The following is a 23878-nucleotide window of genomic DNA, read 5'->3' on the forward strand; positions in this document are numbered from 1 at the left end:
CGGAGCGCAGCGCTGAGCATTCAAAATATTATCGAAATTGTCCTCATTTAAATAATATCTAAAATCAATTATGCATCCGTGCGGATACTCGCGCATCCGCACGCAGTCCTGCGCGTGCTCGCGCATTCTCTGGTATAAATTCGCGTAAAGTGTCACGCGATTAGAAAACTTCGCGGGCATGCTCTGCGCTGTGTTCCGCCATATGTGCCCTTACGGTACGTTGTACATCCAAAACAGGTCGAAGCTTCGACGTCACTGGTAGGAGTCAAATGTTAGTACATTTCACGCAGGTAGTCCTAAAGTAACCCTATTTTTCTTTGATTTTACGTCACCATAGCCTAATATTTGACGTATCGTCGATTCAGGATCAAATCGAGAGTTCCCTCACTCTCGTCCATATTCTTTACTTTTTCTGTGTTACCTACATATTTAATTAAATATTGTGTAAATATGCCAGGATGGCCTAAGATAATTTTGCAGGTGAATTGCCTTGATTCAATTGGGCGTTCATGGATTCTTGGTTATGGATCCTGCAGCATCCCTTCAGCTCCCGGGCAACACATTATACAAGTACCATGTTGGGTTCCTGCTGCAACAACTGTAACTGATAAATTAAGGCAGATATTCATTGGTGGAACACACCAGCTGACTCAGACAGACATTGTTAATTTAGGAAGCGATAGGTTTGCCATACTTACATTATTATTCTCAATGAAAAATAAATTATTTAAGGCCAATGATTTATGATGATTTTAAAACCCATGCTTAATATTATAAATGTGAAAATGTGTGTCTGTCTGTCTGTAGGTACGCTAGCTTTTCACGGCTCATTCGTTACCAATTTTGATGAAATTTCAATTAACTTATCAAACTCAAATGTAGACATATTTTGAAAACAAATAGGTACATTTTTGCGTTTATAATTTGCTAGAATTCCGTAAAAATGCATAGTTTCATAGTTACAAGGGCTCAAAGATTTGTATGTACCTATCTTTGACTGTGATGTAAAAATGTGTATTAGCCCACGTAATAAGTTGAGTTTGATTGGTTAATATTTAAATGCGAACCAAAGTACATTTGCTTTAAAGTTGCTTGGAGCTACGGATAAACTCCCTTTAACTCGATTTTGAGCCGCATTGGTCTGTGCAAGAAATAAGATTCATAGTAGGGACACGACAATGTAATATCGAAATTACAAACGAATTTTTTTACAGGTTTAAGCTAAACACTCAATCAAAAGGAGATATAAAATTAAAAATCTTCATTATTTTAAGAAATTTTAACCAGTTCGGTGTAGAATATAAGTGATAAAATGAAGCCTATCACCTACCTGTGCTTTACACTACTATCGTTAGCTATACAATTCTGTCTAATGGATTTTATAAATGGAAAAGTGGGAATTGACACTGCAATTGATTCAAACAGCACTATTGCCAAGAATTTGAGTAACATGTTCAGAAATATAAAACAGACGCCACATGCTCTTTACTATCGCACAGAGAAGGCTAAATTCCAGATCATAAATAAGTCAACAATTAAGTACAATAATGGTTCTATAACTGAAGCCCCTCTATCGAGCACAACAGAGTTAGCAAGCACAGTATTCGATTTGCTGTATGATGAGAGTGTGTCTGTGACAGACGATGAGAGTGAATCAGCAACGGAAACATTTTCTACTACAGAGTTAGATAATGTGACTGAAATCAGTTTTTTTGATAAAAAATCTTCACCCGATAAACCAAGTGAGATACCAAAGAAAATAAGTACAAATGAATGTTACTGTAATCTTTTGGTTAGTACTTATGTGATGTTGTTTTTATGAATTTTGTTTTTGTGAAAATATGTATTACTAACCCATCGCCGCCACTACTGAGCACGGATCCATACAGAATGAGAAGGGTTTAGCCCATAGTCCGCCACGTTGGCCAAGTGCGAATTGGCAGACTTCACAAGCCTTTGAGAACACCATAGAGAACTCTCAGGCATACAGGTTTCCTCACCATGTTTTTCTTCACTGTTAGATCAAGTGATATTTAATTAATGCATATAACTCTGCAAATCTAGAAGCGTGCCCGGAATCAAACCCCCAACTAGGAGACCGTCTTTACCACTAGTAGTACTAGGCTATCACCGTTAAAAAATATAGGTATTTTGATATATTATATGGTTTAGGCCTGTACTTCAAAATTAACTGTGTACTTGAACCATCGTTGTCAACCGAAGAAGTCCAGTGCTGGGCATAGGTGTCTTGTAGTGACTTCCACATACCACGGTCTTGCACCACCTACTTCCAGCGGCTCCCTGCAACTCTTTTGATCTTGTCTAGCGACTAGCGAGGTCGCCATTCCAAGTCTGTCTTACCGTAGGCAAAAAGAAGAATAAAATCCTTTTTTTGTGACTTTTTTCTCTCACTATATGGAAAGGACAGTGGACAAAATACAAGACAGTATCTTGATCTTTAGAGCGGCCACTTTAGAAATACGATTTTTTTTTATTTTAAGGCTCACTCACACCTGCGCAAGGGCACGAGCCGTGCATACAAAACTCATCATAATAACAATGTGGACGTGTTCACGAGTAGTTTGCGAGCGGTTCGCGTGCACAGTTTGTGAGTATTTCCGAGTAAGTACGAACATGTGCGCACGATTCGTGCGTGTGCGCAGGTGTGGATATGCCTAAACGGTTCCTTTTTTACCACACTTGTACGGGACTTAAAAGGGAGTAATAGTAAGTAGTATGTTGAGAAATAAGCCTTATTTCTCAACATAGAAACATTTTGTTCTTTTATTTTCAGTACAAAATTTGTGATATTAATTGCTGTTGCGATAACGATTGTTCGGATCTGGAGAAGAGTCTGTCAAAGGATTGTGAAGAAATCGGAAAAGAAAAGTGTGAGCTCCGTAATAAAGAGTTTTTGAGTATGTGTTCCTCTCAATTTGTGTGTAATAAAGAGTTACAGAGCGATATATTTGGATATCTTTTTTGTATTGGAAAAGTTAACTTGCCTGAAAAACGGAAAACTAACGAAAATAATATGGTAAGTGTTAATTCGATGATGATCATTATAGCTGCCGTTTGACGGCTACAATGATCATCAGGCTGATACTTTCTCTGTTGCCGAAAAATGCAGTTACAACAAAAATATGCAGCTTATAACAAACTTAATTCACAACTTTTAACCCATCGCCATTGGTCAACAAGACCTTGTGATCCCATAACTTGAAGCAGATCGTTACATTAGCGTGCCATGTCCCTCCACTGGCCTCTGTTAAACGAGAAATGCTGTAAACGCTGGACTTGCGAAGGCAGACTTGTTTTTAAAGCAACTTTATTTTCCCCATTTTGGTGCTGCTGATAGCAGCAATGAGCGTCATGGGATCGTACCCTGAACTAAATGTTACTTAGTATGGTATGTAATGGTTGTGTATCGTGTTGAGTGTCAATTTTAATTCCCGGTATGCTCGGTGGGGCCGGGTGCTTCGAATCTGCACAAAAATAACTGTAATTTTTGTAAGGCACACCTTTTCTAGCGTACTAATATGTACATTTCAGTGCGTGATGTCAATAGTGACGTCAAACATTACACTAGGAATTTAGGTTCAATAAACTAATTTTACCCAAGCATTTATTTACAATTTTTTCCCAGCTTCATACTTTGGATATTGACAACCGTTTACAATGGCACATCACTAAGAAAAAAAGAAAAAATATTAAGTTTTCAAAAGCTGTATACATTATTGGCCAGCCATTATGGTTGTTGACAAATAACAGTGTTGAAGCTTTAGGTAAGTATATTTTGTTTGATTTTAGAGTACTAGACTCAATATGACGAGCTGGCTAACAAAAAGGTGATTGCTGGAAACAAATTTTCACAGGACGAGCAAAAATTGAATGAAAGCTGATGAAACTTTACTGTAATTGAACTATTTTGATCAAAATCACAAACTTTTATCGATCACAGTTCAATTTTGGCACAGTTTTGCTTGGAAATGAGTTCGGATTTGTTTCCAGCGAGCCAATAACGTCCCAGGTTAAAGAAAAAAAGTACTTTGATCAGAAGTGTGCCTAATTACTTAGATGATATTGTTCGCAAAGTCCTCACCTTATTTAGTTTAAGTTAATGAAGTCATAAAACAATTGTATTTATTGGACGGCTCACTTCTTAGACACTAGGTCTTACCTATGTGCATAATATGATAATAATTGCGGTTGTACTTCGAACTCTCCTACTACAACGGCAAAGACCTGAGAGAAAAAAGTTTTGGTGACCATCCTGTTAATCCTAATAATTTTTTGATAACCATTTATGTTATTCTATTATTCCTATATAAAAGCTTCAAGTCTCTGCAACGGCCGACACTCTACAAAATAGTAAGAGCGAAAAGCCAATAGGTACCTAGGTATTTTTAAGTTTACGTTTTTTAACTGGGGTTACATTAAAGGAACACTTTTTTTAGAAGTCCCGATTACCGTAACTAATGACTACTGCAATGGTGAAAAAGCAGTCAAATATCTGACAAATGAATACATTAAATGTTATGTGAGATTGAAGGATCTTCACATGTTGGACATTATTAAGAGATCCGAGAGAACAAAAATTGCGAGCGCCAAAGAAAGTACAATAAACAGTCCAAAAATGGTAATTTTTTTACATTTAATGCTTAACATGCCTACGGAATCAACTTCATAATTTTAATTATTCTTGCTCTTGACTCCTTAATCCGAATAACTAGTTTGAGCTCCTGTCTACCATCAAGACAAAGCCCTTCCTCTTGTATCTACCAAATTTTTTTTTAATTTATTTACCTACATATTCAACATTTTTTTTACAGAATTGCACTACACTACATTGCACTAACTGGACCCTTCTTGTTTGTGACGAACATAAATGTACAGAATACATCCATGAATTGCATGAACCGTCTTGCACAGACAGCTATTGCAATAACATTGGCGTCAAAATTGAATATGAATTCTATTGCAATGTATCTTTGATAATAAAAGCGATTGTTAAATTCCACATCCGAACAATCTCTATGGCCCTTGAGTTTGTTACTCAGGAAGTAACTGTCAACTTTTTTATGGGAAATAACTCGATCGATAAAATCGTAAAATTCAGTGGAAACCCTGGTTATATCAGAGGTCTACCGATCATAGTATCACTATTCGAAAGCAACCACACGGAAAACTTTTACAATAACAGTCTTGGAAGAAGTAATCTTGTATTGCCCTACAACAAAGGCGGAGGATGTGTTGTCACAAATCTGACACATAATATTTTAAAGTTTGGGCATAATAAAAGAATAAGCTGCAGAGCACATTTTGCACATAATTTAACTATACACAATGGCACAGATGGATGCTTGAATATTCAGGCCAAAATTGATGAGTTATATGGACTCAGTCCAAATATATTTATTTCTCCATATGGAAACCCACAAGATATTAGCGATGAAAAATGGATAAGTCTGCAAAAATTTGATAAAAGCAACATTTATGGTGAATATCATTCTAAGGATTCTAAACTGCTTTGCTACAACTTAATAACAAGGATTGCCTTTATAATCGCCTTTGCAGATATGGGTGATGTTAAGAAAGAAGAAAATAAAATTTTAAGTGCGAAAGTAGACTGTGATACAAAAAATATAACATTCAGTATTGAAGATTTATCAACTGTTTTAACTATCGACACCATTTATATCGACGCGAGAAAACCAAATGTGCACGAATACATTGGAGCACCACACTTGAATTTCCACTTGCCTAAGGATTTATTTTATCCCTTAGCCTCTAGTAAAAGTACAGGTAGCTTTATGAAATACCAAATGATAATCTTATGTATAAGTAGTTTCATATAGTTTTGAAATAAAATAACTATGTAATAACTAATAATTTTTTATTTTGAAATAATTTAAATACTTTTGTTACTTCTATCACTTTAAGTTGGCATTCACCCTTCAAAGACTTGTAACTGTGTTGCCTGAAAACAAAAGCCATACCTGTAACCATTATATTGGAAAAATTGAAGGTAACTAACATTAAAGTACTAATGCAGAATAAGATAGCATACAATTTTGCTTAAAGAAAATAGTATTATGTCGCGATAAAACTTTAGCGATACAATATATGTTATACATGAAGAAAACTGTCTGTATCTAATATAATATATTCGATTATACAATTCTGATGTATATTTATTTGATTTTAGCGAGGGTCACAAGTAGATGTAATGAAACATAGTTTTTATAAAAGAGAATTTAATTTAACATAACTACACTAGAAAATTATGACGAACACTTATAGTACACATCGAAATAATCAGACTAAAGCCACAATGTTTTTTTTGTATATATACATTATTTTTACAGCGATTAAAAATCAATCTGTACTTATGTGGTTAGATTTGTCTTAAACTTACACAAGAAAATATTCGTTTACATTTGTGAGCTAAATGATGAAAACAATTAATCTTGCGATAGTATGAAATATTCTAGTCAACTCAATCAGGCAGGTAAATAATTTACATTACAATAATCATTAGACATGACTTTTCATATTATTAAATAATACTTATGTCTAAATGTACCGAGCGCGATGGTACCCACCTATGTGACGGCAGGTTTAATAGAACTACGGCTAGAACCGGAATCGCAACTGGAGAACCAAAGTCGTAGAGCCCTATACCTTGTTCATTGAATCGAGCTAACATAGAGCGCTCTTTCTTGCACAATTGTATAGAAGTGAAAAGGACGCACAATGATTGTGTTTGGTCAGTCGGTGTGACCATTCCCTAAAAATGTAAAGTTGCGTTTATATCACTCTCTACAAAACATCTTGAAGACCGCTAGCTTTTCCCGTGCAGTATCGAGATAAAATCAAAAATGAGATATGTTATTTGGTATAATTATTATTGTAATAATAAATGAAACGTCGGAAATCCTTGACGAGTCTTGACAGATAAACAACGAAATGATCCTATAAGGGTTCCTTTTTTTCTTTGGAGATACGGAACCCTAAAAACTAAGGACAAAAGTACCAAAAAGACAAAGTAAAGGAGCACCAAAAGACATGTCCGCACTGCACTCAAAACAGTTAAGACTGACCACAGGAATAGGAGTTTAATGAAAACTGCCACACCCCTTCCAGGTTAACCCGCTTTCATCTAAGACTTCATCATCACATACCACTAGACTACAGGCCCATGTTTAAAAATGGGTGGGTCATATGAACCACCAGGTGACGTATACAGGACGATATAAGAGCATAAAATAATAAGTTTCAGCACTATGCCGTCACTTGTAAGCTGTCCAACAGAGTGCTGGTGAGAATTGAAAAGTGCAGGTAGAGTGAGTACATTTTGGTCATATATTTTTGTACGGCATTTTTACCATCGATAGATCCATGAAAAATAATAAGAAAGCGCGCAGTGCCGTAAAAAAATGGTGCGCCACAAAGTCAGTAAATGTTTTGATTTTCTGACAATTTCCGGGGTAAATTTGGTCATTTAATTCTGTACGGCACTAGTTTCATACTGTTTCAATACAGCCTCTAATCCATTATTCCGCAACGCCGTACAAAAATCATGCGACAAGGGGAAAAAATTGAGGGTAGCAACCCCCTCTCTTTCCGTGGTCCGGGGGGTGATTTGAAACAACATAAAATTAATTTATTTTGAAAGTGTTTTATGCATAGATAATATTTTTTTACATGCCGTACATTTTCGTTGGTCCAAAGGTTTGTAGGGGATGTGGATATTATATACACACCCGTTCACTTCAATTAGACGGCATAGTGATTTTATCATATTATCAATTGTTCTCTTCAAAAATATGTTAATGCCGTACAGTATCAGATGGCCATAAAGTACTACACCCTTAAAATGGTAGCGTCATTTTCATCAGCCTAATGGTCTGCATTAAAATGTACGACATAATTTTTTCCTAATTTATTTATCTTAATACTATTTAAAACAAGGGAAAAGCGTAGAAAATTGCTATATTTTATTAATCTATGAATATTTAAACTTTTGCAATAATTTGAAAAATTTCAGTTTTTGTATTTATCTATAATTTTTTTTAGAACAGTTTCTTTTGAACGGCAATACTATATAACAATAGTATTTTACACTATCATGTTAAAAAAAAAGTTGCCGTACAGAGTCAAATGATTTTACAGCTTTAAAAATTAAGTATACCATGAAATTAAGATAATTATTGATACACATTCAAATGAACACTAATTTTTTTACGGCATTATTTTTAATAGTACTTTTGAGTGCTAGATAATGTTTTGGAACCAAAGCCGTACTTTGTCAAATCACCCCCCGGACCACGGAAAGAGAGGGGGTTGCTACCCTCAATTTTTTCCCCTTGTCGCATGATTTTTGTACGGCGTTGCGGAATAATGGATTAGAGGCTGTATTGAAACAGTATGAAACTAGTGCCGTACAGAATTAAATGACCAAATTTACCCCGGAAATTGTCAGAAAATCAAAACATTTACTGACTTTGTGGCGCACCATTTTTTTACGGCACTGCGCGCTTTCTTATTATTTTTCATGGATCTATCGATGGTAAAAATGCCGTACAAAAATATATGACCAAAATGTACTCACTCTACCTGCACTTTTCAATTCTCACCAGCACTCTGTTGGACAGCTTACAAGTGACGGCATAGTGCTGAAACTTATTATTTTATGCTCTTATATCGTCCTGTATACGTCACCTGGTGGTTCATATGACCCACCCATTTTTAAACATGGGCCTGTAGTCTACACCAGGTGAGATTGTAGTCAAGGGTTAACTTTTATCTGAATAAAAAAATAATAAAAATGTTGGTCGCAACGTGAACGTGACCTATGTCCATTATCTGCGACCAATGGCGTGTGGTTTCTTACTTCCATGTTAGCTCGTCTTCTCGAACAGGGTTATAGTCTAAGAACGCACAAATGTAAACGGTGCCCAACTTCGCGAGCGACGCAGGTCTTTGCGGCCAAGGATTCGCGTTTTTTGTTGATGATGGGCAAACGCAGATTTAATAAGACTACTGTTTAAACTGTAAACGGAGAACTGAAGTCTATAACCCTAGCTTAAAGCTGAGATCTATGGAGCGTACTTTGACTTCGCTCTGATTTTTCTAACAGTTAAATGTGATAGATTTATTGATATAAACTTAGCCATAACTTTGTCTCGTTTTACCTGTATGAGCAAAGTCAAAGTTGGCGCTATGGATCTCAGCCCAATAGACCGCAAAAATCTAAACAGGGGTGTATGTAGGGGTAGTGTGTTGGGCGAGGCGGTTCACAGTACACATCTTTGCAACCTGAGTGTAGACTGCGCGGTTGTTCTGGTGTGTGTTAAGTACTCGCGCTTTTAGATGCTTCGGTTTAAAGCTGGCGTTCATTAAGCTTTCCGAGCCGAATCGAATCGCAATAATTCGCCACCAACGACCTCTCTCTCAAGACTGGACTTTCGAAACTTTTTGCTGGCTGTAACTTGTTTTTGCTTACAACTTGATGTCCAATGTCATACTAATTTTAGTAGCTTCATAGATAACGATTTTTTTGAAATAGCTTTCGTATAGGTACTAGGTAATTTACTTCAATGCTCGCCACTAAAGTACTGCGTCGATCAGCGAATTGAATCGCTTGCCATACAAACTATCTACACTCCAAGTGGAGAACCGAAGTCGTAAACTGCTAGTGTATGGAGGGCCAGAAGGGCTGTCTATGTACCTATGCGACAGGTGTACCTGTACGACCTGCAGTTCGTCAGTCGAATCACGGAGGGGCGTATCTGAATTTTGTAAATACACTGTAAATCGATTTTTAATGAAGTGCACCGTGATGCACTGTCGTAATTTTATATCTTTTACGCAGTTAACTATCGTAGTTTCGATTGGCAACTAGTCCTCTTGTCTTATAGATTACGATGGTAGAGTTAACAAAAATCGAATATTTGTTGAACACGCCTTTTCGTGATTCGACGATGTGTTCGGCACGTAATAGGTATTCACGTTTCTTGATGATAAACGAGGGCAGGTTTAACAAGACTACGGTCATTGCAAGTGGAGAACCGAAGTCGCATACCGCTAATGTATGGGGTGCCGGAGGGGTGTATGTACCCACCTATGCGACGTAGGTGTAGACCTTGCGGTCGTCAGGTGTGCGCGCCAGGTACTCGCGTTCGATGAGCCCCTCGATGCGCTTCTTGATGATGACGGGCGACGGCAGGAAGCGCGCGCGCAGCTGCTCCGTCACCTCCGCCACCAGCAGGGTGTGCTGGAACGTGTTCCATACAAGTCAACTAAAGTTTTTTTTTTTTTTTGTTTTGTTCAAATCATCCTCCTCGGAAACGCAAAGGTCGTAGGCCATACAGCCTGGTAAGTCGTCAATGATTTTTCTTGTGGTGTTTTTTATTCAGTACTAGCTGTCTTGATTTAATCCGTGTGGGTTTACGTTTATAAAAATCCCGTGGGAAGGAACTCTTTGATTTTCTGCGACAAAAATTGCCTTTGCCACTCTCGTAAGTTTTTTATTTTACCTGGGCAAAACAATTACATCGATCCATTGCACTATGGAATATGGCCATACAACGCCAGATCAAAAATCGTTTTTTCAATATCGGAAATGGCATATTTTTTTAATTTTATTTATTAGTTAAAGAGTCAAACCAAACTATAGTGTAGAAATTTTGCACTAGTTATGTAAAGTTTTTTTTTTACAAGGCCACAAACTTTTTATTTTTACGGAGGTCCTTGTTAAGCCTGTTCACTTTGCCACATTCAAAGTGATTTTAAAGTGAAACTTTGTAGGAATGTATATAAAGTATTATACATTTCTGAAAAGCTCATCTTTTGAAGTTTTTGAACAATTAATAAAATTATAATTTTATGTTAACATTAACGTCAAAATAATCGTAGACTAAAATAACGTGAAAAAAAAGTATTTTGTAAGTTCATCGAGACTTTTGACATTTACCCACGTCTCCCCACGCTTTACATTTTATGTTGATTTGTAGCCTAGTTACTCATAAGAAACATTTATTAAAATTAGCTGCGCATATTTGCGTCTTTCGAAGTAATCGGTAAAAATGTGGGAAAAGTCAGAAAACGGAAACCCGCTCTCCATTGCGGTTTAGAATGTAAACTTTTTATATCAATAGTTTGTGATATTTTTTGTAATTAACTATCAAAAATTTATTTATATTAGGACTTTTAACATGTTTTGCCCTCATTTGCGTGTGACAAAGTTAGTCAAAAAGATGCACACTACTCTTTTTTTAAATAATATTTAAAGAGACATTTATTTCTTTGTTTTTAGTTTATAGTTATCAATTATTATAACTAAGCAGATGTTTTTTGATAACTCTTTTTAATGCCTACTTTCAAGTGTTCGAAAAATAAATTAATACTTTCCTAAGAAAAACTTTTGAGGCATAATCAATAATTATGATAGAAAATTATTGTCTCTTGATGACAACATAATAATATGTTTTATTAGCAGTGATATTTAAAGCCATGTTAATTCTGCTTTTAATAATCGTTGGAAAAAGGATCGAGTTTTATATGAGTTTTAATGAAAAACAACAGTGATTGGTTGAACTTCAGTAACTTTACCAATCTCAGAAGATATTATCACAACTGACTCCACGCCATCTATTTCTTCTGGAAAACGATGAAGAACGTGTATATCTTATACAGGCTCGTCATAATCCAGTATAAAAGAAAGAATGCTATGCATAATCCGTACATAACCACTAACCAGCATAAAAAACGGTATTAACAGAAAAAACGTGAAGAGACTTGATGAAGATACCTTTGATTTTTTGAAAGTGAGCGATTTAATTTCAGATCCCGAAGTTCACAAAGTAAAATATAGCATACGAGTATAGTAAACAGTACTATGCAATTTTACGACAAAAATAATATATTTTAAATTCATGTTAATTTATTTCCAAATTATTTCTTTCAGTTTTTGTTTTAGAGTTATAAGTAATAATTTTGATATTTAAAACATTATATTTTATATTTTTCTATAATATTGATTTGTATTTTGAAAGTGAGAATAAAATAGTTAAGTTTTGTGTACATTATAAATTGTATCCATAGTTTAAAAAAGAAAATAAAGGTAGTTTTTGGTACTCTGAATTTTATTTTAATTTTTGATATATTTTATTAAAATAAATTAAATAAAAAACACATTACATTTCAAGCCTTATATATTCATCTATATTAGTGCAAAATTTCACAGTATTATCTTTTGTAATAAAAAAGTTATCGATTTTTGATCCGAAACAGACCTCGATATTCCACAGTGCATTGCTCCATTGCACGTGATTGAAGGACAAGCCAATTAGACAAACACACTTTTTGTAATTGATAGGAAACACAGATCGTGGAAGAATATGTATTCCAAAATCTTAGCTTAGTATGAGGAGTAATGATGCAAAACGTTTCATGCGTTTAAACTAATGGAGTATCGACAACAAGAATGGAAACACGCCTGGCGTCTTGCAGTATGGTGATAAAAAGGAGAAGGGGGTATTGGAACGCTCTTGAGCGCACTCTCCGAAACGTAGCCTATAAAACACTGATAAAGTAACTCAGTCAGAAGAATCCGCTTTCCGAAGCGAACATGAAATAAATAAATTCACTTAATTTCATTGGAAGTCACGACTTACCGCCATCTTCTTCCGGGCCTTCATGATTCGCACGATGGCCGCCTCGATCTCGTGCTTGCGATCCTCGTCTACCTTGTTGCGCGTCTCGCGTCGCTCCGGCTCCGACTCGCCCTTGGCCGCTACTGTTTGGATCTTAACTCTGAAAAACCGCCGAAACTTTGTGTTACGATCAGCGCACACCAAGACAAACTACTGTAAATTACCGTTTTAATAATTGAAATTTGTCGACTGTATATTATGCAAGCAAGAATTGGTTTTATTGAAAGACTCCCCACAAAGTGGATAGACGGCATCAAACGAGTTATAGGGAGCTGCTAGATTCAGGCGGCGTAATACCGTGGCGTGTGGAAGTCCCTAAAAGAAATCTATATCCAGCGGTGGACGTTCTATCGGTTGACGATGACTATGATGACGAATCAGCCTATTTGCATACATTGAATGCTGATGACCTTCTTAAGAGTGCGCCGCTATAAACGGCTCTCAGCCTTCCTCATTCACCCACTTCCTGCCACCTTGTCGTCACTCCAGCGGGTTGCGTATGTCGTTACGCGATTCTCGACTCCAGAACTTTCGCCTCCTAATCCTAAGCTATATCATTCACTAAGGCATTCGCTCATGCATGAGCTAACTTTCAGTGTGCGATGATATGTTTAAAGGTCGTCATACCTATGTAACTTAGAAGTAAAGGCGTCGTTGACGTAGAACTGGTGAGAGGGCTCGATCTCCTTGGTCTTGGGGTGCTTGATGAGCACTCGCTGCGTGGGCTTGCCCATGGCCAGCGACTGCAGCGCGCGCACCAGGTCCTTCTCAGGGATGTCAGTCTCGTTCAGGATTTCCTACGCGAGGCGAGTGCCTTTAGTTATTTTGTAACTATATAAATCAAGATATAAATGCTTGCGCTTGATTGCAATCACACCAAATTGTAGGTGATGATGCGTCTAAAGCCGCGTTTTCACGGGTCTACCTGGATTTAAATAGAAAATTAAAGTGCTTAAAGACGATCTTTATCACTATAAGTGATCTCCTTCAGACATCGCTTCTTATAAGATTAGCTGTTACTGGAATTTCAATTGAGATAGTGGATGGGTGCTGTCCTTAGCGTGGAAACCGCTTTTTAATGCCCTGTAAGCCTAGATTCGTCGACGGCACCAGCAATGAAGACCGTCAGGAGATGAAGTAGAGCCACCTCCCCCTATCCTTCTCATAGCGCTCTTTGCGCCGCATGACGTAAACCGGATAAATAAGATAACCGCTGACTAGTTTTGACTTTTAAACGTTCGGCTAGTCAGGCATACTCCGAAAAAATTCTAAGTTACTCTGTTACATAAATCATTGAATACTTTATTATGACAAATGGCAAAGTAGACTGAAAGAGATTTCGGAGATGTAGCCCGATGTGCACCGTTTTCGATAGCAAGGTCCGCATGCCCTCCATGTCGCAAAGCACCGAAGTACATGGCGCGACATCGGAGGATGATGACAATATTTGGTCATGACTCATAGAGAGAGATCTCCGACGACAGTTTTAAACGCTAAGAGTGCTCACCTCGTAGGTGAACCGCTCCCGCTTGTTGAAGAGCAGCAGCACGCACATCTGGAAGGTGGACACCTGGATGATGTGGCGGCGCGGCGCGGGCGCGGGCGCGGAGGCGGGCGGCGAGCGCGGCGGCGACGCGGGCGCGGCGTGCGCGCGGAACGTGGCGTGCAGGTCCGCGCTTCCTAGCTGCGGCTGCAGCGACAACTGCCGCCCCGAGTGCTTCGCTAGGTAGAACCTGAAACATGCATGTTATGGAGTACGCAGCTCCTGGAACCAGAGAACCCTAACCGAATCAAAACTATCGAATATTCGGCGGAGTTTACTAAAGCGTAGCGAAGCGGAACGCGTTCATCAGTAGACCCATCACTTTCAAAAATCTGACTGTCAACTAAATAACATCTTCGCTCCATTTCAGTTGAAAGGCTGGTCAGTGCTACGCTGCTTGTATTTTGACAGTTTATTATTCTTAACTGAGAAACTGATGAGATGACTTTTCATATAGGTAACTAAAATAATTTCAATAATTTGTTACTATTTCTATACTCAAAACTGATACACCCAAACCCTAAAAATCCTAATGTAAAACAAGAAATCTGGATATACATCTACGTCGTCTTGCTTACGTACATCCCATCATCAACGTGGGCGTCAGTTTAAAATCCATACATACAATCTAAAGACTTCAATTTTTTTTCGGTGAAGTGGATATTTAATATCCTGTTATTTAATCAATGTGGCGATTATAATACATCCATACTTACGATCTAAAGACTTCGAAGGCAGTTCTTGGCGTAGTGGGGATATTGCACTTGGGCGTGGCGCTCTGCGTGGGCCAGAAGCCGGTGGTGAGCACACGCACCGACAGGTCTACGCCGTGCAGGTTGCTCTGCCGAACATTTACCGTATAATGTCACTTTCAACAATAAATCGTATGAGAAACCAGAGTCCTTTTCCACCTGAGATGGGTGTGAAAAGAGTACATACGACGCATACAAAATATAATAGAAGTAATAAAACAAATTCACCCCTGAAGACAGCACATGTTCCTTGAACTCCTCCATGATGGTGTTGGACACTGTCATGTCTTTGAACATGCCCTCCAGCTTCGATGTGAATTGGCATCCGCATTCAGTCTGAAAATAAACTAAAACATTATTTTGTGGTTCATAAAAATAGAGAATAGGGTTGACGGTTGTTTGACAAATTTTTAGTCTCAGGTGGTACAGTCTCATGTTTTTAAAATATCCAATTTTCACTTCTTATTTGGTGTAAGAGTACCTACCTAACAAATAGTAAAAGTCAGTGATATAACGCAAAAATAATAAGAATAGCGGCCGATTACTCAAATTATACCGCTATTAATACCGCTTTTTTTGGTTGTATAAAAATCCAAAAATGAACTAAGCTGAAATTACTAACTAGTAAAAATATGTAGTTTATTCAAAGCGTGTTCCATATAAACAAAGTTTAGTTCTTATTTGAATACTAGCTGATGCCCGCAGCTTCGCCCGCGTGGATTTAGGGTCTGAAATCCCGTGGGAAAGTTGTCACAAAGTTCCTCTATCGATTAATAAAAAAAATTACGCAAATCGGTTCAGAAATCACGGAGATTTCGGTGTACATAGGAAGAAAAACACAACTCCCTTTTTGAAAGTCGGTTAAAAATGTAGCCTATGTTACTCCCTGATCAGTCCTCTACTTGTCTGTGAAAACCCCGTCAAAATCGGTCCAGCCGTTCCGAAGATTAGCCTTTTCAAACAGACAGACAGAAAGACAGACAGACAGACAGACAAAAATTTTAAAAACGTGTGATTCAGTGTTGGTATCGTTCAAATAACCATATGAGCTTAATATGAGGTAGTTATTTCGAAATTACAGACAGACACTACAATTTTATTTATTAGTATAGATTAATCAAATTTTGTAGAGAAATTGAAAAATGTTGTCGAAATGTTGTTGTGACAATGTTGAAAACAAGAATAGACTGCTCAAAAAGAATTGTTCATCAGTGTGATAGATATTACTGCGGTGATCTAAATTAATTAATCATTTGATGGAGAAAAACGAAAAATATACGACTAATCAAGTTTTTTGAGTGACCAATAACTACATACAATATCCTGCTTAAAGTCTTACTAAAATCTGCAAAATTCTTTACGTGCTTCTTAGTACAACAAACCCGAAAAAGACTTTAAGCAAAATATCAAATGATAAACTGCAAATACTCTTAAAAAGTTTAAGGACACTCACAAGAAAATGTCCACATTTATTGGTAAAGAATTTTGCAGAAATGTATGAAGGGGACCAGCAGAGCATACGGATGGCTATTCGTTTATAGAGTTCTCTATTTGCGAGACATCACCGATTATACAGTGAAAGTCCCGCGGTTCCACGTCTTTCAACAAGCCTTCTCTCTGGGGAACGTTGCAAACCAAATAATGTATCAGTTGCATGATCATAATAATAGGTAACTAAAATCTCTAGCAGTTTCCGTCTACAAAACATTACAATCTCATTGGAAGTATAATATAAAATAATCAATAACTACGGGGATCTGTGGCTGACCTCGAAAATCAGTATCGACTGTTTGTTTTTTTCGCACTGCGCCGCTTCGCGTTTAAGTCAGAATAGCTCACGTAGGATGTCGCGTTAACAGTTCTATCAGAAACGTTGAACAAAATCGTTTCGTGCGAGTAGATTGGATATTATAATGTGAATGGCCAATCACAGAATCGTCCGTAGCGCCTCACTAATGAGGACCAAAATATGAGCTCTGCGCATTCAAAAACATGCCTTTAGAACCTAGCCTAGTGCTGTACTTTCGCCTATTGCGCAGGTTCAATGTGTGTACATACCTTCAGTTTGGAGATCATGTTTTTCTCGCTATCATCGGAGACGGATTTGTTGAGCAACAGGCGCTTGGCGAGGTGCTGCTTGTAGTAGCGCTCGAACACATCTTTCTCTTGGAGGAAACGGAACAGGACCATGGTCTTGTCTAGGACTGCTTCAATTTCTTGTTCGCTCATCTATACATATTTTTTATTTCAAGCTAACTATCGGGAACACTCAATAGGGTATGGTCTTTAAGTAAAAGGTATAGACAGATGGACAACAAAGTGATCCTATAAGGGTTCCGTTTTTGCTTTTGAGAAACGGAACCCTAAAAATGAGAGAAAACAGTTTGTTAGATTTGAAATTTGTATTCGGAATCTAAGAAACTGTTTTCTCCAACGTATTGTAAAGTAAAAAAAAAAATGGTAAGAAATTAAGTAATGTAGTTTAAAAAATTAAAACATTAACAATGGTTATAAATTAGCTACTCACCCCCTTTTCACCCTTCTTGAGTTTTCCGTCGATGAATAATGAGAGAAATTCTGGAGACTTGTTGTTAAGATTGAGGAAGTATTCGAAATCGGAAGCAATCATGTGCTTGAATATTTTGTCATTGTTGAACGAGTTGTGGAGGAAATGGTCGAATCTATCTTTCAGATCAAGGAGGTTCTGTAACAAAATAAATTCTTGTAAATAAAAACTTACACAACATTAATATTAATACAAATTATAACGAAAGGACTTTTTTATTTAGGAGAAATACAGTATTGCGAGTCAAAAAAATTGAAGATAGCGCGATTATGTGATATTGTGTCATGTGTTGTAAAGAATGCGAGTGTCTTAAGTAGCCGGCGTACCACTAAAATAGTTGGCGTACCTTAAAAGTAGCTGGCGTCCCTCTAAAGTAGCCAATATACTTTAGAAAAGCCGGCGTACCTCCAAAGCAATCGGCTTACATCTGAATAGTAAGCGTACCTCTAAAAAGCCGGTGTACCTTTAAAGTAGTCGCCGTACCTCTAAAGTAGCCGGGGTACCTCCAAAATAGTCAGTGTATTTCTAAAGTAATCGGCATACCTTTAAAGTAACCGGCGTACACGTGTCGGCCACGGTGCGCAGCCCATCGCCCACGAGCGACAGCAGCTTGTGCGCGCACGGTGGAGGCATGCGTGAGCGATGGGCTGCCCAGCTTCACCATGCGCGTGTATATCAGCATGCGCACGACGGCTGAGTTCATCATCTGCGGGATAACATGCAGCTGATCCATCAGTCATACCTGTACGTAGGCTATGGCATTGGTGTTGTGGTGCGTGTCGGTGACGAGCGCGCGGCCCTGTTCGCGCAGGTTGGCCGACACCGCGTCGGCCACGGTGCGCAGCCCCTCGGCCACGCGCGACAGCAGCTTGTACACGCACGCCAGCTCCACCGTGCGCGTGTGCATCAGCATGTGCACCACGCCCGAGTTCTCCATCTGCGGGAAAATCATTGTCTTTACTCATAAACACGCACGCAATCATCCAGCTCCGAACGTAAGCACGCACATGAGTCAGCATTCGTATACCTCAACGATGGTTTTCATGTGGCGCTCGATGAGCTCGTGCTCGAGCACGGCCACGATGCGCGGCTCGGTGCTCTCGTCGAGGTAGTGGCGCGCGCGCTCCGCCTCCTCGCTGATGCGCGCCTCCACGCGCGCGATGTACACCGCCGCGCTGTTCTCCGCCAAGAACTTCTGAGATTCCATCTGGACACACACAACATTTACAGTGCAGTACATGCTAGCTCCAAATCTTGCGTGAGTATTTTTTCAGAACTATTCAATATTTGTAAACCAAAGACATTTGAAATACTCATTAATAAGTAAAGTATCTCCCGAAGTTTTCGAACATGACCAACTTTTATTAATAAAATTTTTAAATCAACTGCCATCATAGGAATAAAATTAAAATATTGTTATGCATCTTTCATCTGTATTTCGCGTAGTAAACTGTGGTAAGCAGTACGTAAGCACCAGGAATCGCTTGAAAAATCGTCGCGAGTGTACTTGTTAGGTAGTTTACATCTATAAGAATCTGTCTGGATACTGCCAGAAACTTGTTGCAGGTGGAAACGCGGCCTATAGTTACCCTATAGAACTCGGCCGACTGCAGCAGGAAGGGCTTCTCGAAGTCCTCCTCATAGACGGCGCGCGAGTTGATGCCCAGCACCATGAGCATCTGGCACGCGTTGCGGATGGCGAGCCGGTCCACCACCTCGCCGCGTCGCTCGCGTGCCACCAGCTCCAGCAGCGTCTGCCGCAGGTGGTCGCGGATGCAGCCGTAGCGAACCACCTGAATATAAATCCATCATAATCCGATTTTCGTCCACTGAGCCTCCAGAGGGATTAACCATCTGGTTCACACTTACTTTGATATTTAATTGTTAAAGATTATATTTGCTTTTCACACTCACACTTACCTGATCTCTAAATATTATGAGTCCTAAGTTGTAAACGTTGTCTACATCATTCTGTTGCACATACACTCTGTCCATATACATGAGTATGTCACGTATCATCACCATGCTGGTTTGATGGTCTGTCCATGCATTATTCAGTGTTTGCAGGAACCCATTGTGCAAAGAGTGAAGTACATCTTCACGCACCTTAAAAGAAATAATATTTAGTAATGTTTAGCTAATTAAATAATATCAAATGTTTAGCGAAAAAAGTTTAAAATATTATAATTTCTTTGACAATATTATAACTTCTTTGACAATCTTTGCAATTTTTTTATTCAATTCTTTATGTAGGCAATGTTATCATTTTTAATAGCAACAGGTAATGACAGGTAAAAGAAAAACAAGTTTATTTCCGAGAATTCCTCATAAAGCTAAGTTTTAAGATCCTGTTACAATTTTTCAAAATCTTAGTTGACTCCTACTGCACTTAAGGAATATTTCTTCTTAACAAATCTCTAGGTTCAACGGTTTAAGCTGCACCTTGTCTGTCAGACAGTCCACACTATATGTTCCTTTTATCATTGACATCTTGGAGCTATGGAGTCAAGGCAAAGTGTCACAATTCAAGGTGCAGCGATACTCAAATAAATCTGTACTTCATGATCTACATGACGGTATAACTGATATTTTTTTATGTCTAAGATAGATATTAGAGCCAAAAGAATAGAAAAAAAAGCCTTTACTACTATATAAAAACCTTTACACACTTTTCTTGCCAAAAATGCAATTTAAATGTTGCAGAGAGTTATCTCCAACACATGAGAGTAATCAATTGCCTTATCAACACAGGATCAACATGGCTGTTCAGTGCAGAAATGTAGCCAGTATTTCTTTATTTATTTCACATGTACATGATTAGTACAGTAATTAGATTAGGCTAATAGTTCTTTTGTTACATTTTCAATTTAAAAAACCTGAGGCAAAACTTGCAGAGAACATTACATACAGGTATTAAAAATTTGATGCTATTACCTTGGTTTCCAGATGATGTGTGACAACTTCTTTCAAACCTGTGTACAATCTTTCCCCATATTTGTGGAGAACCATAGTGTATGCATTTCTGTATAGTTCTTCAAAGGACAGTCCAGAATTGTTCTTCTTTTGTATTTCTTGTATTGCATTTTTTAGTAAACTCCATATACTCTCCACATACTTTGAATCCATCGTCATCTAAAATATTTGAGATTCTGACCTAGATTTCTGTCACCAAGTTATTTAAATAACTCACTAAAGCACTAAATTTACGGCTTTAAAATGTGTAGAAAAATAGACCCTATAGAAATAATAACACAATGTGTTTAAATATTTGTATGAGCTCCTTCAAGTGAAATGTCATCTACAACAGCTCCAATGGAATGAATGGCATCCAAAGAGAGAGTACATCAACATATTCAGTGAATTAACTAATGTGAGATAGCTGTTAATACTTTGACAACAATTCTTAAAAAACGTGTCTATTTAATATACTATGTAAAGTTACCCAAGTGTCAGGATACATTTGGTAATATGGTTCTGAATAATTCCATACTTGAAATTTTCTAGTCATGTTGAAAAGATTAAATATATAAACGGTCATATAAACATTGTAACAAAACGTATAAAAACAAATTGAATGAGTAACAAATTAAATTCTTTTATAATAATAAGTTTCAACTCTTGTCATATAAATTGTAATTATGACATACTGAATACAAAAATTTTGATCAACATAAACTGAATTTATTTCTAATTTTGAATTATCATCTGTCAAATCAGTTTGATATTGCAATATGAAATAATGTTGTCAATAGTTTCCATAAAAAGGTAGCAGTTGCTTATATTGGGCATGTGAGAATCTAAATGAAATAATACATTTTCACAAAACATTTTCTTTTTTTTAACCAAATTGAAGTAGTAGAAGAAAGTTACATGTTATAGTTTCAAAAATTGCTTGTAATGAACCATCCAATCCAACATATTATTTCAGTTAATAACTGTAATTTATTGACATTTTCAAGGCAAGAGTGAATAGGCATCTTCTAGGCGAACAATCTTCAACATAGACCTAGCGACCAATCCCTGCGTTGCACAGGTGCAACTTACTAATGAAAATGAGAAGTGAATATTGTGATTTTCATTATATCATAATATCATCCAAATATCCAACTTTTCTGGTGGATTTTCCAAAATTTTGTTTCATAACTTGTCCTTACAATTAGGAACACAAAAAGAAAATTAGCCTAATTGTTTGAAGCATTCTCAAGTGATGATCATTTCTTTCTTATGATTTTGGTTTATATAGATTAGAAGTTATTAAGTATATTTAGCACCTTTTTTTCATAGCAAAGGAATCATCTTGCAGGCTGATGAGCATTCATACAAGAGGTAATTACCATGTAAATCCGGTTGTTGAATGTTACTTATAAAATATAATTTTATTGTTGTAGAAACTTACAGGAAAAGCTCTGATCCTCATTTTGCCTGGTTTGTCTTTAGGCAATGTACTTTTCATCATTGCGGTTAAGAACTCGATTGCTAGCGCTCTAAATATTCCACTATTTTAATTATTTTATTCAGTCACAAGAATACTTCATTGTTACATTTACATTCCCATCTGTAATAAAAAAAAATTGTAAAACAGATCACCAGTGACCAAACGTCATTTGATTTAATTTGCGGCTTAGGTTAATCAAGTCGAACTAGAAGCAGATTGTGCTAATTTTGATGATTTATTATAGAATCCTATAGTTTTAAGTAACCTTCTGTGCCACAATCCGCTGTAGACAACATAAAAAAATAGAAATGGAAACCAATAACCAAGACTGTCGCAGAATACATCAGCGCCACTTCACGCTATGACGTTTTTAAACACCTTGACCGTGGTAAAACTTTAGTTACGTACGTGAAAAGAAAATTTGCTGAACAATCTAATACATGTAAGATTTACACTCAATGTATATTAACGAAAGTTTTCTAATGAAAACAATTCAATTTTTGATTGTTTTTCATTTACACTTCATTTGATGTACCTAGTACCTACTTCATTTTTGCTTACCACAAACCACAAAGCACATCCAGTGTTGCCAACACTGAAATGAACTCTCCCTACCAGATTCAAGATCTAAAACCACTAGAAAACAGCTAACGAAAAACGGCCCTACTCTCGTACCTAGCCATAAAACTTTCCACGAAACAATTTCTCATTCATGAAATATCACAATAGTTTATTCTAACACCCAATTAAGTAGTTTCCTACGTTAATAGGTAATTGCTTCAAAGTAGTCAAAATAAGACTTAAAATCTTCCAAGTGACTATTTAAAATCGCACCACGCATGTTGCTACTTGACCAGCAGTACATTCAGAAACTTGAATGATTTAAATGTGGGTGGCCAATCTTTTGAATGTGGGTCTTGAAACCAAGAATCCTGAAACTTTTACGCATGTTGTAGTTTGGTTATTGATTAACATGACCTAACAAACAATCTAAAAGGCACAGACAGTATGTTTCTGCCTTTCACAGCGAGCTATGCATTCAGAGAAATCTATGATATATTTATGGAACGTTTACTGGAAAGCTCCTCATTGAAACTGAAAACTAAACCACAAGAAAATCTACTAGTTTCACCACTGAAAGGGCGGGGGGGTGTCGAAATCACCAGTTTTAGTGGAAAATCCACTTGGCTGGCAACATTGAGAACAGCACCACAGAGTACAGACCATACAGACGTCAGATGTCAGATCAGTCATTATAATTATACTATCTCTATGCATCAGACAGAGTTCAGACTAGTGTGACCAGATTTAAATTGATGATCCTACTAGCTGCTGGACTAATAATTACTATATCCGATTAGCAAAAAACTAGAAATGAGTTGGTAAGCAACGAGAAGTGAGTGTGTCGTTGGGATAATTTTTAAAAATAAATACAAATCTGTTTTAGAATGTACAGGTAAAGTCCTTTCATATTATGATACCCCATTTGGTATTTTTCTTTAACTAATAAAAAATACTTACCAAGTAATTATTTTATTGTTTTTTATTTTATTGATGTAACCACAAAGTCAGGGTTTTCGGATTTTTCCCCATAAGCGTGCTTTAAGATCTGCCTACCTGCCATATTATCATGATTGCAGGTCAACGGGAAGTATTGTATAAGTTTCTTGACACACACGACAGACGGACAGATAACAAAGGATTTCTTTTTTCCTTTTGAGGTACGGAACACTAAAAACGAAAAGTTTTCAACAACTAAAATAATGTGTTTACTAAATCACATCTTAGATGGCTATTTGGATGGATGGCATTAACTTGTTCAGCTGTTGGAGTGAACATTATTATACTGAAGAGTTATTTCCT

General features: G+C 37.2%; 2 protein-coding genes across 8 annotated transcripts; one reads left to right on the top strand and one right to left on the bottom strand.

Annotated features, from left to right (window-relative positions):
• Window positions 1–536: 536 nt before the first annotated feature.
• LOC123871468 (tectonic-1-like) lies at window positions 537–5882 on the top strand. The gene is made up of 6 exons (XM_045915346.1): window positions 537–683; window positions 1215–1792; window positions 2795–3037; window positions 3647–3785; window positions 4458–4639; window positions 4833–5882. The coding sequence occupies exons 2-6, from the start codon at window positions 1313–1315 to the stop codon at window positions 5856–5858; spliced, it is 2070 nt and encodes a 689-aa protein (XP_045771302.1). The 5' UTR covers window positions 537–683; window positions 1215–1312; the 3' UTR covers window positions 5859–5882.
• On the bottom strand, window positions 5880–22626 carry LOC123871108 (cullin-3). 7 transcript variants are annotated; one of them, XM_045914737.1, is made up of 15 exons: window positions 21023–21257; window positions 20515–20712; window positions 19501–19686; window positions 19170–19373; window positions 18608–18787; window positions 18323–18517; window positions 17542–17718; window positions 17073–17243; window positions 15243–15350; window positions 14979–15103; window positions 14227–14452; window positions 13347–13516; window positions 12681–12819; window positions 10127–10279; window positions 5880–5980 (listed from the first exon to the last, which is right to left on the bottom strand). In XM_045914737.1, exons 1-14 carry the CDS (start codon window positions 21116–21118, stop codon window positions 10127–10129), a joined length of 2328 nt encoding a protein of 775 aa, XP_045770693.1. In that variant the 5' UTR covers window positions 21119–21257; the 3' UTR covers window positions 5880–5980. The 7 variants fall into 7 exon arrangements, with proteins under 7 accessions (XP_045770693.1, XP_045770772.1, XP_045770852.1 ...); XM_045914816.1 differs by having other exon boundaries at window positions 10123–10279; XM_045914896.1 differs by lacking the exon at window positions 5880–5980 and adding an exon at window positions 9038–9733.
• Between the last annotated feature and the right edge of the window lie 1252 nt (window positions 22627–23878).

The sequence above is a fragment of the Maniola jurtina genome, chromosome 1 (assembly GCF_905333055.1).
Source record: "Maniola jurtina chromosome 1, ilManJurt1.1, whole genome shotgun sequence".
NCBI lineage: Eukaryota > Metazoa > Arthropoda > Insecta > Lepidoptera > Nymphalidae > Maniola > Maniola jurtina.

What these genes read in the sequence shown, in the direction of transcription:
- LOC123871468 (XM_045915346.1), top strand. Translation starts at nt 1,313, where the DNA reads ATGAAGCCTATCACCTACCTGTGCTTTACACTACTATCGTTAGCTATA. An exon ending in AATGTTACTGTAATCTTTTG is followed by an intron (nt 1,793 to 2,794) that starts GTTAGTACTTAT and finishes TTTTATTTTCAG; the next exon opens with TACAAAATTTGTGATATTAA. An exon ending in CAATAAACAGTCCAAAAATG is followed by an intron (nt 4,640 to 4,832) that starts GTAATTTTTTTA and finishes TTTTTTTTACAG; the next exon opens with AATTGCACTACACTACATTG.
- LOC123871108 (XM_045914737.1), bottom strand. Translation starts at nt 21,118, where the DNA reads ATGACCGTTTATATATTTAATCTTTTCAACATGACTAGAAAATTTCAA. An exon ending in CACATCATCTGGAAACCAAG is followed by an intron (nt 19,687 to 20,514) that starts GTAATAGCATCA and finishes ATTTCTTTTAAG; the next exon opens with GTGCGTGAAGATGTACTTCA. An exon ending in TCAAGAAGGGTGAAAAGGGG is followed by an intron (nt 17,244 to 17,541) that starts GTGAGTAGCTAA and finishes AAATATGTATAG; the next exon opens with ATGAGCGAACAAGAAATTGA.